At 47.2% G+C, this 15,384-nt stretch overlaps 1 protein-coding gene across 1 annotated transcript; it reads right to left on the bottom strand.

The window, feature by feature from the left end:
• Positions 1-237: 237 nt before the first annotated feature.
• On the bottom strand, positions 238-1,261 carry LOC123073723 (E3 ubiquitin-protein ligase SINA-like 2). Its single transcript, XM_044496772.1, has 2 exons — positions 1,076-1,261; positions 238-1,038 (listed from the first exon to the last, which is right to left on the bottom strand). The coding sequence occupies exons 1-2, from the start codon at positions 1,259-1,261 to the stop codon at positions 238-240; spliced, it is 987 nt and encodes a 328-aa protein (XP_044352707.1).
• Positions 1,262-15,384: the final 14,123 nt, after the last annotated feature.

Below are 15,384 nucleotides of genomic sequence, written 5' to 3'. Positions count from 1 at the left end.
AGTTTAAGTTTGATCTAATACCACACCACTTATTTTGAATCCGAGGGAGTACTATATATTACTACCGGATCGGGCGACCAACCTGAGTAAAGCATGCATAACCTGCTTCACAGAAACAGGGAACATGCAAATGAAAAGTCTGAGAATTGCATAAAATTCCTATTTCAACACGAAATTCCTCTAAACAAAATATTGCGCATATCATGATCGATCCTCCCATAGAATTTTGTGGATGAATCAATCATCATCCTCCTCATCCTCATTCTCACCGTCCTCGTAGCTGTCGTCGTCATCATCATCCTCCTCGTACAGCTCATCATCGTGAATAGGGAAAATTGTGTCCATGGTGATCCAAAGCACGACGGCCTCGGTTTTGTCACCAGCAACCTTGGGCAAGACACAGAAGCACTTCGTCGGCAGCCCATCAGCCAGGGACGAGGTCTCCACGTCGAGCGACGAGACCTGGTAATGGCCGGCGAAGCACGAGAAGCACACAGAGCATCCGACCGGGGACTCCAGCACGTTCGGCCGGACGCAGACGAGGGACACCGCGCGGCCGAGGAGCTCCACCGGCGGCCCCACAGTGAGCACGAAGAGTAGTCCGTCTCCGCATCTGAGGACGTGCGATCCCGGACGCACTACTCGGAGGAAGAACGGCACGAAATACTTGAAACTCTTCATCGGCCACTTGTGCAGGCCGGTGAAATGGTCCTGGAGCGCGGCGGTCGGCCCTGAGAAGCCACAGCCAGGGACAGGGCAGAAGCACGGGCCGGTGGGGCACTCTCTCTCGTGCTCCTCCTGCTGGCAGTAGGCGAGCTCCTTGGCGCATCCGTGCTTGCAGGGGACGAAGACGCTGTCCACGACGCTCTCCATGGCGTGGCATCTCTCGGAGACGTCGCCAGAGCACACGTCGCACTTCTTTTCCGGGAGCCCTTCGCAGCAGGACCAGCAGACCACATGCCCCACGGAGCACTGCAGCATTTTGATGAAAACATTATTTCTGATCCGATGTTGTACATGTATGTGTGCATATATAGACTAGAATTATAGATCTAAATCTTATGGAAGCTTTTACCTGGTAAATGGGAGGACTGAGGGGTTTGGAGCAGACGGGGCAGTCCAGGACCTCCATGACCATGGTGACATTCTGCTTCTGCCTCCTCCTGCCGTCGGTGCCGACGTCGCCCTCTTCTCCTTTCCTCTTGCTGCTGCCGTTGCAACTCGTGATCTCCTCATTGCCCATGTTAAGGTCGATCTTCATCACTCACCTGCATCCAATTTGTGAGATCCATGCGTTGCTCAGTTTATATGGACTTTGTTTGGCCATTCGTGAGATCCATACGTTGCCCTGGAGACGAGGAGGAGTTTGTTTGGCGAGCTGCAACAAGGAAGGTAAAATATCGGTGGCGCGGTGTGTTAATTGATTCTTGTTACAAATATCCAGGGATATACACTAGTAGAAAAATGCCCATTTGTTCCGGTTCATAAGGCCCATTTGTCCCGGTTGTGGAACCGGGACTAAAGGGGCGTTACTAATGCCCTGTATCTTTAGTCCCGGTTCTTATACGAACCGGGACAGATGGGCCTCCACGTGGCTGCTGCGGCGAGCCCAGGCAGGAAGGCCTTTGGACCAATAACCGTCCACGCGTCAGCATTTTAGGGGCTGGGGTTTTTGTTTTTGTTTTGAAAGGGGGGTGGGGTTATAGGGGCTTTTGGGGGGTTAATTTAGGTGTTTCATATATTGTGTTAGCTAGCTAATTAATAGAGAGAAGTACGTGTCCTCTCTTATCTCCTTTGCTTGGTCGACGCTACGTACTATACGTATAGAGAGGACTCGACACGCTAGCTACTTAGCAAATGAAGGAAACAGAAGATCGTCATGAACGTACGTATGCATACAGAGAGAAGTGATATCGACCTATCCTTCTCCGAGAGATTGATCGAACAACAAGTTTTCGTATCTCTTACAATACAATCCCCTAATTATATACGAACTTAGGGTCCACATGGTATTCTCCGTCTTTATCGATCACGTGGTCAAGAAAGAATGCCGCCAATTCCTCTTGAATTCCTCGCATGCGATCTGGTGCTAGGAGTTCATCCCGCATCCGAAACACCTAAATTTGAAGAATGGGGTCAATACATATATATAAATGAATGAAACTCAACACAAATGATGGTAATAAAATAAAATTGTGAATATTATTGCTTACACACTTCATATTGTTTGTCAGAGTAGCCCCGCTCACAGGTCGTGTGGCGGATGCACTCGCAAACATAGTATCCACAGTAATTAGTCCCGGATTCCTGCCACAACCACTTTACAAGAAATAGAGGTCAATCAAACTGATAAGCAAGCATAGTAAATGGTATTCATGAAACTAGCGCTTGAATCATTAGGAGATGCGCGGAACTAGCTAGTAGTACATACTTTCGGGTGTTTAAATTGCAGCTTCTTCGGCTGTCCCGAAGCTTTTGAGGTGAATTTTTTCCAAACCCTGCCAGACAAAGAAAACAATTAATTGATATCAGGAAATGAACAAAGTTGCCGATATGATGCGATAATGATCGATTTAACTTACTTCTCGAGCATTTGGGTCATGCCCGCATACTCCTGGGGATCTTTTCGTCTCGAGTCGAAGACGGTTACTAGTCCCTGCTCAAGCTTAATCTCTAGGAGAATATAGTGGAACGTGCGCACGCATGCATAACTCATCAATTACATTACTATAACCTCGTGTAAGAAGGGAAACCGAATATGTAAAAGACAGTAACACTCACTTGAAGTTGTAAGGAAAGAGTATTATAGCTTTGTTTTGATTTAATACCAACGATCGTAACAAGTTGGTCTCGGCGTCTCTGGCATGTTTTTCAACCTGATAAGCATCTATGAGATTTGTGTTAATGAACCCAATATCATCGATTTGTTTTTTCTTCAATTCGGCGATCTTCAACCTGCATAATATAGTGAGGATAATTATATATACATGCAATGAAAGAGCTGACCTATATATAGAGACTTAATGACAGTAGTAGTACTTACAGACAGTAGCAAGTGACCATTAATTTATCGAGGGCCTTTTGATTGAAAAACTCGAAGAACTACTCAAATTGAACATTCAACAGATCAATTCCAACGAGGTCATGCTCCTCTTGAACTCTCAGCGTCAAAGTATTCAGCCCCCCAGACTCTCTGCAGGTTTTCATGTACCAATCATGGAATCTTCGCATTATCGTTGTTAGAGGAGGACTTCCATCTTGGACGAGAGGCTTCCCGTACTGGTATTTGTGTTCGTCCACCTCCAAGAAATCATAATGTACATCGTCGGGCAGGTAATCTCCAAGATTAGTATAACCGGGCACCATCCTCGGATCATTAGCGACGCTATCGCTAGGCACCTTGAGCTGGGGGCACGATTGGTTCGCTTGTTCGCCGAGCTGGGCAACTGTTTTCCCAGCTCGTCGTTCTGCTAACCTTTGATCACTGATAGTCCTTCCTGACCGATCCGCTTCGACAAATGACTTTTTAGTAACGCGGTCATAGTTGCCTTTCGGCGGAGACTTTGGTGGTTTGTTCAGGGCAGCCAGAGTGCGCTTCGCTTTCACCGGATCTATCTTCTCCTCCGGAGGTGGATGTTTATTTGCTTTCACCCCTTCAAAGAAGCTCATCACTTCGGCTCACACGATCTTCCTGGTTTCCTCCTCGGTCCTCTCGTATGGCAACTTCCCTGGAGTCTTCAGAGAAGGACCGAATCTGTATTGCCTCCCGCCTCTGGTTGTACTGCTAGACGCCGGAGCAGAAGGAGCGGCTGCGACTGTCTTCTTTCCTTGCTTACGAGGTAGAGGAGAAGGACTACGACGCACCGGAGCAGGCGGAGCGGCGGCGGGTCTCTTCCGCCCTTCCTGACGAGGCGGAGAAGGAGGAGGCTGGCTGCTCGGGCGTGCCGACGCAGGCGGAGAAGGAGGCGGAGTGCCGCCACGCGCCGGAGAAGGAGGCTGAGTGCCCTGATCACTCGCCGGAGGAGGAGGCGGAGGAGGAGGCGGAGTGCCCTGACTCGCCGGAGGAGGAGGAGGAGGCGGAGGCGTCCAGTTCGGAAGGTTGATGAGCTCCTTCCGCCATAGGCATGGAGTCTTCAGACAAGAACCCAGCCGAGTCTCCCCGTCACCCGTAGGGTGGTCAAGCTCGAGCTCCTCAAATCCGTCCGTGATTTCATCCACCATCACCCTAGCATATCCTTCTGGAATTGGCCGGCAGTGAAAACTTGCGCCAGGTTCAGGAGGTGCAACAGAGCCAACAGCCGACTTGACTTTCAATTTCATCCATTGCGTCATAAGGTGGCAATGCTGAGACCCCGTGATAGCATCCACTGGGTAGCTAGCAGGAGCCGTCAAGACAGGCTCCTGAAGCAGCTGGTTGGAAGCCACGCTACTTCTCCGCTGAGATGGCGGGGTTGCTTCGGGTGTAGCTTCGGCAGGTCGCGTGCTGCGAACTGCATCTTGTTCCTCTAGCGCTTGTACCCTTGCGTGCAGCGCGTGTAGTTGGGTCCACTCCTTTTTCTTCTCCCTCTCCCAGTGTTTGAACCGCCTGCGTCGGGAAATCCAGCCTTCCACGAAAGGGAGCCTGGCGTGCCTCGTGTCCGTCCGGGGTGCTCAGGATTCCCGAGGGCCTCTGTGAGCTCGTTGTTCTCTCTGTCCGGAATGAACGTCCCTTGCTGCGCTTTTTCGATATACTCCTGAAGCTTCCCGATGGGTGTGTTCAGCTGCTCGTTGGTCCAAACGCACTTCCCTGTTACAGGGTCCAATTTTCCCCCAACCCCGAAGAACCAAGTCCTGCAACGGTCTGGCCAGTGTCGCGTCTCTGGTTCGATCCCTTTATCTAGGAGGTCATTCTCAGCCTTGTCCCACAACGGCCGTGCTTTCAGGTAGCCACCTGACCCCGTGCGATGGTGATGCTTCTTCTTTGCAGCATTTTTCTTGTTTGTCGCTGACATCTTCGCTGCTCTCTCAGATTTCTTTTTGGCGAGAAATGCGGCCCACTGATCTTTGATCTTCTCAAATCGGCCGATGAATTCTCGAGTCTTGTCTTGGTCGACAAACGATGATTTCAGCTCATTCTTCCACCTCCTGAATAGCTCAGCCATCTTCTTAAGAGCATAAGCCTTGATCATTGGATTTTTAACTGGATTCTCCGGATCCTCCTCTGGCGGGAAGGTGAATTTTCCTGCAGCGCGGTCCAAAGATCAGCTTTCTGCCTATCGCTGACATAAGACACCTGAGAGTCTTTGTCCTTAGGCTTCAACCATTGCTCGATGCTGATCGGGATCATGTCCCTAACTAGAACCCCGCACTGAGCATTAAATTTTTGCTTGGTCCGGAGGGGTTCAATCGGTTGGCCATCGCGATCAATTTCGATGATCGTGTACCTTTCATCCGTGCGCAACTTTCTCTTCGGGCCTCGTCTCGCTACCGAAGTGTTGCTCGATCCGGAGGGCTAGAAAAGAAGAAAAAGAAGAGAGTTAATATGTGTACATACCAAAAACAATTAATGCATCAATTAGCTATAGTCAGCACATGCTTAATTAATATATATACCTGGCCGGACTCCGTTCGGTCACCGGAGCCGTCATCACGGTGTCCTTCCTCCTCCATTCGGTCACCGGAGCCATCATCACGGTGTCCTTCTTCCTCCATTCGGTCACCGGAGCCATCATCACGCTGTCCGGCCTCCTCCATTGTTTGATCATCATCGTAGCTTGCTTCTTCATCCAGTCTTTCCAGACCATCGGTGCATTTGTCGTTCAGAAACGATAAGACAGCATCACTTCTGTGTGCGATTATATCCCCCAACACCACTTCTGTTGCTTCATCTCGGGGGTGCGGATCCATAGTTTCTGCAAATATTTACAACATGGCAATTATTATTCAAACATGACAGATGGATATATTAGTGGCAAACGTAGAACTAGCTAGCTAAGCACAATAAGGAATCATATTAGTGGCCTGGCCTCGACGCTTCTCTAGGGTTTGGGGTGGCCTCGGCAACGCTTCAAGGGTTTGGGGTGGCCACGACAACGCTTCAAAGGGTTCGGGGTGTCCTCGACAACAACGCTCTTTTAACTTGGTAAATTTTGGTGGCCTCAAGAGAGTTTGTCGATCGGGTAGGGGCGCGGCGGGAGGGGGTACCGACATCGTTTTTTCTAGGGTTTGGCTGTCATCGAGAGTTTTGGTCGAGCGAGAGGGCCGAGGGGTGCTCCTGTGGTATAAGTTATCGCGGTCGAGAGGGGGTATATATATCGACCGCCCCTGATGTCGAAGTAATTGGAGATAGGGGGTTATATCGACAACGACGACATACATACATGGGAAAATAATGTTATCGGGGAGGGGGTATATCGACCCCACCCCCCTCATGTTGAAGTTATCGGGAGGGGGTATATCACAACGACATACCCAATAAAAAATAAGAAGACGAAGAAAAAATAAAAAGAGGAGAAAAAGAAAGGAATAGAGGAGAAGATCGAAGAAAAAAAAAGAAGAAGAAAAAAAGAGGAGAAGAAGAAAGGAATAGAGGAGAAGAAAAAAAATAGAATTTCTATTTTTTCTTCTTTCTCCTCTTCTTTTTATTTTTTCCTCTTCTTATTTATTTCTCCTCTTCTTCCTCTCCTCTTCATCTTTCTTCCTCTTCTTATTTTTTTTCTATCCTTCTTTTTCTTCTTCTTCCTTCTTAATATCACTTAGCAACTTTTGCAACGATAGGGGGGGGGGGGTGCTCCCATGGTCTAAAATCGGTCTGTGCACGATAGAAAATTCTGAAAAAAATACATCTATGATCCCTCGACGTCCCCGCCTCTCTCATGAGCAAAAAAATCTATGAATAAAAAAAACATCATGTTCTATGAACAAAAAAACATCATATTTCATCCACACCGCCATGCATACATCATATATGTGATCATCTATGAAAAGAACATCATATATATATGAAAAAAGCCATATATATGAAAAAAATGCTAGGGAGGGCACCGGCCGGACCAAGGTGAGGAGGAGCGCGGGGTCGGCGGCGAGGACGGCGACGGGGCAGTGGGCGCGCGCTTGGGGTAGGGGGCGACGGTGACGAAGGGCGGGGTAGGGCGACGACGGGGGCGGGCCGGGGCGGCGCGCGTCGGGGCAGGGCTGGGGCAGGGGCGCGGGCGACGGCGGACGACGGCGAGGGCGCGGGCGACGGTGGGCGACGACAGGCGTGGGCGACGGCGACGACGGGCACGGGCGACGGCGATGGCGGGGGAGGCGGGCGGCGTCGATGTCATCGGCGTCGTCGGGGCGGCAACTGCGAGATGAGAGTGAAAATTTCCTAAGTGTGAACTTATATAGCAAAGCCTTTAGTCCCGGTTGATGCCACGAACCGGGACTAAAGGTGGGCATTAGTCCCGGTTTGTGCCACCAACCGGGACCAAAGGTCTCTTTTCAGCAGCCCAAAGGGCGGGAAGCAGAGGCATTTGGTCCCGGTTGGTGGCACCAACCGGGAATAAAGGGGGGGGCATTGGTCCCGGTTGGTGCCACGAACCGGTACCAAAGCACCCCTTTAGTCCCGGTTGGTGCCACCAACCGGGACCAAAGCACCCCTTTAGTCCCGGTTGGTGCCACCAACCGGGACCAAAGGCCCTTGCACAGCGGCGTGGTGGTGGGAGTTTAGTCCCACCTCGCTAGTTGAGAGGGGCGCGCAGTGGTTTATAAGCCCCACTGCCGCACCCCTCTCAACCTCCTCTCCATTGCAGGCTTACGGGCCTAATTGTGACTGCTATACTTGATGGGCCTGCTGGGCCTGCTGCGGGCCTGAATCCTGGCCCATGGATGGGTTTCTAGTCATATTTAGGCCGTGCTGGCCCAATAGGTGGCAAATTTTTTATTTTTTCCTAGTTTTTTTGTTTTCTTTTTTGCTTTATTTATTTTGTTTTGCTTCTACTTACAACAAAATACTTATTTATTTTGTTTTATTTTGTTTCTAATTACTTATTTATTTTATTATGATAATTCTTTTCGCTATTAAAGTTTCTAACAAAAAAAGTTCTTTATGAAAATTCTTTTTGCTTTGAATGATTTTGAACAGAAAATACTTTGATAATTTTAATTGCATCGATTTTATATAATTTTAGTTTCAATAATACTAGAGGTTGCTTATAATGTTTTGAAGAGAAAATACGTTGATAATTTTAGTTTCATAAATTATATTTATGTTATTCAAGTTTATTTTATATTATTTTATTTTGTGTCTACTTATATATTTTATTAAAGTTTATTTTATTCTGTTTCTAATTACTTATTTATTTTATTTTATGATAATTGTTATTTTCCATGCATTTACTGATTATTTTGAGGTATAAGACCCTGAAATTGAAAAGCACTACAAATGAACTCTGAAAAGGTTGAAAATTGGCATGGTATTATCATTTCACCCACATAGCATGTGCAAGAAAGTAGAGAGTGTTACGGCAAAAACTGGATGCACTTCGTGTACAAAACGGACAATCTCTTTCGAAGTATCAGGGTTTCATACGGAAACTCGTCTATTACAAAGGGATTTCATTTTATAGATTTTATTTGAACTCCATAATTTTTCTGTGTTCAAAATGCACCATTCAAAGACATATCATCAATTTTCAACCCTTTTTGACTTCATTTGTTATTTTCCATGCATTTACTGATTATTTTGAGGTATAAGACCCTGAAATTGAAAAGCACTACAAATGAACTCTTAAAAGTTTGAAAGTTGGCATGGTATCATCATTTCACCCACATAGCATGTGCGAGAAAGTTGGGAGGGTTACGGAAAAAACTGGATGCACTTCGTGTACAAAACGGACAATCTGTTTCGAAGTATCAGGATTTCATACGAAAACTCGTCTGTTACAACAGGCATTTCAAATGAACTACGAAAAGGTTGAAAGATGTCATGGTATCATCATAATAGTTGTGGAGAGAAATTCTTCACTTTTTTTTCGCTTGTGTGCTTCGCTTATTGCGTCGTAACCATGGATAACCTTCATCGTTTATTAGGATGCTTGGGTCAGCCTTGACTTTGAAGGGAGGAATTTCATGAAACTTTTCGTAATCTTCAGACATGTCTGTCTTGCCCTGCACTCCCACGATATCCCTTTTTCTGAAAGAACTATGTGGCGCTTTGGCTCATCGTATGATGTATTCGCTTCCTTATCTTTTTCTTTTTCTCGGTTTGGTAGGCATGTCCTTCACATAGATAACCTGTGCCACATCATTGGCTAGGACGAACGGTTCGTCAGTGTACCCAAGATTGTTCAGATCCACTGTTGTCATTCCGTACTGTGGGTCTACCTGTACCCCGCCTCCTGACAGATTGACCCATTTGCACTTAAACAAAGGGACCTTAAAATCATGTCCGTAGTCAAGTTCCCATATGTCCACTACGTAACCATAATATGTGTCCTTTCCCCTCTCAGTTGCTGCATCAAAGCGGACACCGCTGTTTTGGTTGGTGCTCTTTTGATCTTGGGCGATCGTGTAAAATGTATTCCCATTTATCTCGTATCCTTTGTAAGTCAATGCAGTCGAAGATGGTCCCCTGGACAAAGAGTACAGCTCATCACAAACAGTGTTGTCACCTCTGAGACATGTTTCCAACCAACTGCTGAAAGTCCTGATGTGTTCACATGTAATCCAGTCGTCACACTGCTTCGGGTGTTTGGAGCGCAGACTGTTCTTGTGTTCATCGACATACGGGGTCACCAAGGTAGAGTTCTGTAGAACTGTGTAGTGTGCTTGAGACCAAGAATGCCCGTCCCTGCATATTATTGAGTCCGCTCCTAGCGTGCCTTTTCCAGTCAGTCTCCCGTCATACCGCGATTTAGGGAGACCTATCTTCTTAAGGACAGGAATGAAGTCAACACAAAACCCAATGACATCCTATGTTTGATGGCCCATGGAGATGCTTCCTTCTGTCCTAGCGCGGTTACGGACATATTTCTTTAGGACTCCCATGAACCTCTCAAAGGGGAACATATTGTGTAGAAATACGGGGCCTAGAATGACAATCTTGTCGACTAGATGAACTAGGACGTGCGTCATGATATTGAAGAAGGATGGTGGGAACACCAGCTCGAAACTGACAAGACATTGCGCCACATCACTCCTTAGCCTTGGTATTATTTCTGGACTGATCACCTTCTGAGAGATTGCATTGAGGAATGCACATAGCTTCACAATGGCTAATCGGACATTTTCTGGTAGAAGCCCCCTCAATGCAACCGGAAGCAGTTGCGTCATAATCACGTGGCAGTCATGAGACTTTAAGTTCTGGAACTTTTTCTCTGGAATATTTATTATTCCATTTATATTCGACGAGAAGCCAGTCGGGACCTTCATACTGAGCAGGCATTGAAAAAAGATTTCCTTCTCTTCTTTGGTAAGAGCGTAGCTGGCAGGACCTTCATACTGCTTTGGAGGCATGCCGACTTTTTCGTGCAAACGTTGCAGGTCCTCCCGTGCCTTAGGTGTATATTTTGTCTTCCCATACACGCCCAAGAAGCCTAACAGGTTCACACAAAGGCTCTTTGTCACGTGCATCACGTCGATTGAAGAGCGTACCTCTAGCTCTTTCCAGTAGGGTAGGGCCCAAAATATAGATTTCTTCTTCCACATGGGTGTGCGTCCCTCACCGTCATTCGGAACAGCTAGTCCGCCGGGACCCTTTCCAAAGATTACGTGTAAATCAGAGACCATAGCAAGTACGTGATCACCGGTACGCATGGCGGGCTTCCTCCGGTGATCTGCCTCGCCTTTGAAATGCTTGCCTTTCTTTCGACATTGATGGTTGGTCGGCAGAAATCGACGATGGCCCAGGTACACATTCTTCCTGCATCCGTCCAGGTATATACTTTCGGTGTCAGCTAAACAGTGTGTGCATGCATGGTATCCCTTGTTTGTCTGTCCTGAAAGGTTACTGAGACCGGGCCAATCGTTGATGGTTACAAACAGCAACGCATGCAGGTTAAATTCCTCCCGTTTGTGCTCATCCCACGCACGTACATCGTTTCTATTCCACAGTTGTAAAAGTTCTTCAACTAATGGCCTTGGGTATACATCAATGTCGTTGCCGGGTTGCTTAGGGCCTTGGATGAGAATTGGCATCATAATGAACTTCCGCTTCATGCACATCCAAGGAGGAAGGTTATACATACATAGAGTCACGGGCCAGGTGCTGTGATTGCTGCTCTGCTCCCCGAAAGGATTAATGCCATCCGCGCTTAAAGCAAACCATATGTTCCTTGGGTCACTTGCAAACTGCGCCCAGTACTTTCTCTCGATTTTTCTCCACTGCGACCCGTCAGCGGGTGCTCTCAACTTCCCTTCTTTCTTACGGTCCTCACTGTGCCATCGCATCAACTTGGCATGCTCTTTGTTTCTGAACAGTCGTTTCAACCGTGGTATTATAGGAGCATACCACATCACCTTCGCAGGAACCCTCTTCCTGCGGGGCTCGCCCTCAACATCACCAGGCTCATCTCGTCTGATCTTATACTGCAATGCACCGCATACCGGGCATGCGTTCAAATCCTTGTACGGACCGCGGTAGAGGATGCAGTCATTAGGGCATGCATGTATCTTCTCCAACTCCAATCCTAGAGGGCATACGACCTTCTTTGCTGCGTACGTACTGTCGGGCAATTCGTTATCCTTTGGAAGCTTCTTCTTCAATATTTTCAGTAGCTTCTCAAATCCTTTGCTAGGCACATCATTCTCTGCCTTCCACTGCAGCAATTCCAGTACAGTACCGAGCTTTGTGTTGCCATCTTCGTAATTGGGGTACAACCCTTTTTTGTGATCCTCTAACATGCGATCGAACTTCAGCTTCTCCTTTTCACTTTCGCACTTTACCCTTGCGTCAACAATGACCCGGCGGAGATCATCATCGGGCACATCGTCTGGTTCCTATTGATCTTCAGCTTCCCCCGTTGCAGCATCACCGTATTCAGGGGGCACATAGTTTTCATCGTCCTCTTCTTCTTTGCTGTCTTCCATCATTATAGTGTGGCATAAAACCCTTATAAAGCAGGTGGGTGTGAAGGATTTTTTGGTCAGAGTAAGACTTCGTATTCCCACATTTAGGGCATGGACAACACATAAAACCATTCTGCTTGTTTGCCTCAGCCACTTCGAGAAAATCATGCACGCCCTTAATATACTCGGAGGTGTGTCTGTCACCGTACATCCATTGCCGGTTCATCTGCGTGCATTATATATAATTATGTGTGTCCAAAGTAAGAAAATTAGACAAGTATCCATGTAAAGTAAGAATTTTTTTTCTTTCAGAAAGAAGATAAGAACAAGAGGCTCACCACGGTGGCCCCGGCGACGAGATCGGCGCAGGCGATCGACGGCGGTGAAGACGGGGACGGGGCGTGATGGACCGCTAATATAAACCTAGAAAAATCTCGGGAAAAATGGAGCTCGGAGGTCAAGCTTCGAGAGGAGAAAGCTTAACTTGTGTGGCTCGGGCATTTCATCGAACACCTCATGTGCATAGGAGGTGAGCTAGAGCACCCAATGCCCTCCCCCTCGCCGGCCAGCAAAAAACAGAGCACTGTGGAGTGCTCTGCTCGCCGGCGATGGGGTATATATAGGCAACTCATTTGTCCCGGTTCGTGGGTGGAACCGTGACTAAAGGCCATCCTTCTGTCCCGGTTCCTGCCACGAACCGGGACCAATGGTTGTGGGCCAGGAGCAAGGCCCATTGGTCCCGGTTCGTGCCAAGAACCGGGACAAATGGGACCATACGAACCGGGACCAATGCCCATGAGGCCTCAGCCGGCCCTCTGGACTCTCGAATCGGGACAAATGCCTCCATTGGTCCCGGTTCGTGACAGAACCGGGACTAATGGGCTGGCCAGGCCTCAACCAAAGCCCCTTTTTCTACTAGTGATAGTAGATCGGTTCGTATATTTGATTCACACCAACCAGCAAGTGCTGATGCGTTTCCTTCCAAAACACGCTGCACTTCCTACTATGTCTCCGTTGATTTGGCAGGCAACAGTCATCTCCATTCTCCGCATTCGTTTGTTGTGCCTACGTACCCTCCATTTAGTTCAACCGTACACTATCAGCATTTTTTTTACGGAACCTTGACACAGCGAAAGGTGCTCCTGCTGTCCTGCATATTTCATCCATAAAGATAAGAAAAACAAAAAATAAAAAAATGGTGGGATTTCTAGGGAAAACTAAACCGAAGACCACAGCCAAAACATGAAAAGAAAAATGCTAAAACTGTAAAAAGGAATAAAAATGGTGTCGACAACACGCTCCATGCCGCAGGATAGCAGGATGCCGAGGCGAGCAGGGATGAAATATCAACTCAAATATGCCCAATGTTCAGGCACTGAATGAAGTAAGCCAACAAGTGCGATCCAGATCATCCTCTATATCCTTCAACTGATAGAGATCCTTCAACTGATAGTGCATCACATAGTAGTATCAGGAACGAAGCTAGAAACAGACTAACACTTGAGAGTACCGGTTGAAGTTGGACACACACTACTGCAGGAATGTCTGGCAGTGGCGAGCGGAAAAAGCCCTGCAGTGGCGTGCAAGGCTCTCAGGGGTGCCCGTCACTAACCTCCTACCACTGCTAACATATCATTTGTGGACGCGCGCCTGCCACTACTGGTGTGTCTTTTATAGTAGCGAATTATAGTGCCCGCCACAACTATTGCAACTAGCAATTGCTGCATTTCTCTCTGCCCGCCACTGCTTGTGTGGTAGGAGTGACAGGCACATTTGGCGCCCACCAAGTGCAGTGATCTAGGCCTGCCACGGGGGGCCTTTTTTGCTGGTGTGCCAGCATTTTAAATAAGCGGTTGCGGTATTTTGTACTTGATCCTCACACTGCATTACGTATGTAGAATGTTGTCTTAGCATTTATACAATCATCCAAGTAGATACAATAATTAAGTGTGTTAGTGAAGCAAACATATAGTGTAGGAAGTGCAGGGCAACAAACATGCATGTCTGAACACACAACGAACAGTTTTACAACCTGTTTTGAAGCAGTGTCTCTACCGACTTCGCTAGTTGCTGAAAATCGATGACCGTAATATGTCTTTGACTCAGTGAAGTCGTTGTGCATCTGGCTCTAGCTGGCAGTGGAACTTCTAGTCCTCATTTACAACCTCTTTGTTGATGATTTTGGCCAACACCTTTTGGAGGCGCTCATGTTCTCTTGATAATTTCCCTATGTCCAAGTCCCTCTCCATCTTCTCGGATCACTTAATGATCTGGCTATGATTTCGCAAATATTGGCTTTTCTTCAAAAATTCGACCATGATGGCTGTGGCACAGTAGCCAGACCTTGGGGAGGTTTTGACATTCGGTTCTTGAATTCTAAATACAATGTTAGCTTCTTGTTCTAGTTCTTACACTTGCGTGGACCATTATTTAGAACCTCCTTCAAACTGGTCCATTACTTTTGAGGGTCTCTCTTCGAATCGAAGAAATAAGCTAAGCCCTGCGTCAGCAATAATAGTGCGATTATAATCTAATGGCGGTCGCTGCGCGAAAGAATGAAGAAATGAGCACTGATGGGATCAAACCACAAGGCCATTTATATGTTTCATAGTAAATGAGTGAACGTTAATGACTTACTTAGACGCAGTATGGCACGAGAAATGTGTCCTTATGCGTATGATTATCAATCATGCACGAGAACAGGTAGTCTGAGATGAGCTCCTAGCTAATTGTGGACTCTAGGTCTGTGGTAGTGCATGTAAAAAGGATCAGGTAAGGTCACTTTACTATGCTGGAGTAGGGAATCTGAAGCTAGATGAAATGCCCAAAGCCTCGTTAAATCCTGGGAGACTGCACTGACACAAAAAATATTTGCATCGATCACCTCATTGAATGTCAAATGAATTTTATCGTCCAGAAACTCCTGGACGAAATTATAACCTTCTATAACCTTTGCAGTGTAACCATTTTGACCTTCTTTTGATTTATGTACCACGCCGTCGTGTAAAGATGAAGGTCTATCGAGAGGGTCCTCAATGTAGGGTTCGATAGCAACGGTCCATCGAGCTTATACATATACATATTCCATTTCAGTCCTTTGGGGATGAAAATGGGCACAAGGAATTTTTCAGCGGATGGTTCGCGGTTGGCACATACCACAAGTAGAAAAAGGGTCAAATGTGAGACACATTAGTCCCGGTTTGAATTTGAGCCGGCACTAATGTGTCCATTAGTATTGGTTCCAACGGCTAGGCGGGAGATCTTTAGTACCGGTTCGGAACGAACCTTTACTACCGGTTCATGCCACAAACCGGTACTAAAGAGGCTGGTGCCCCAGCCTGCCCCTTTAGTACC

Source organism: Triticum aestivum, chromosome 3D (assembly GCF_018294505.1).
Source record: "Triticum aestivum cultivar Chinese Spring chromosome 3D, IWGSC CS RefSeq v2.1, whole genome shotgun sequence".
NCBI lineage: Eukaryota > Viridiplantae > Streptophyta > Magnoliopsida > Poales > Poaceae > Triticum > Triticum aestivum.
The sequence above is the reverse complement of the archived record's forward strand: the minus strand, read 5'-3'. Positions and strand labels throughout refer to the sequence as shown.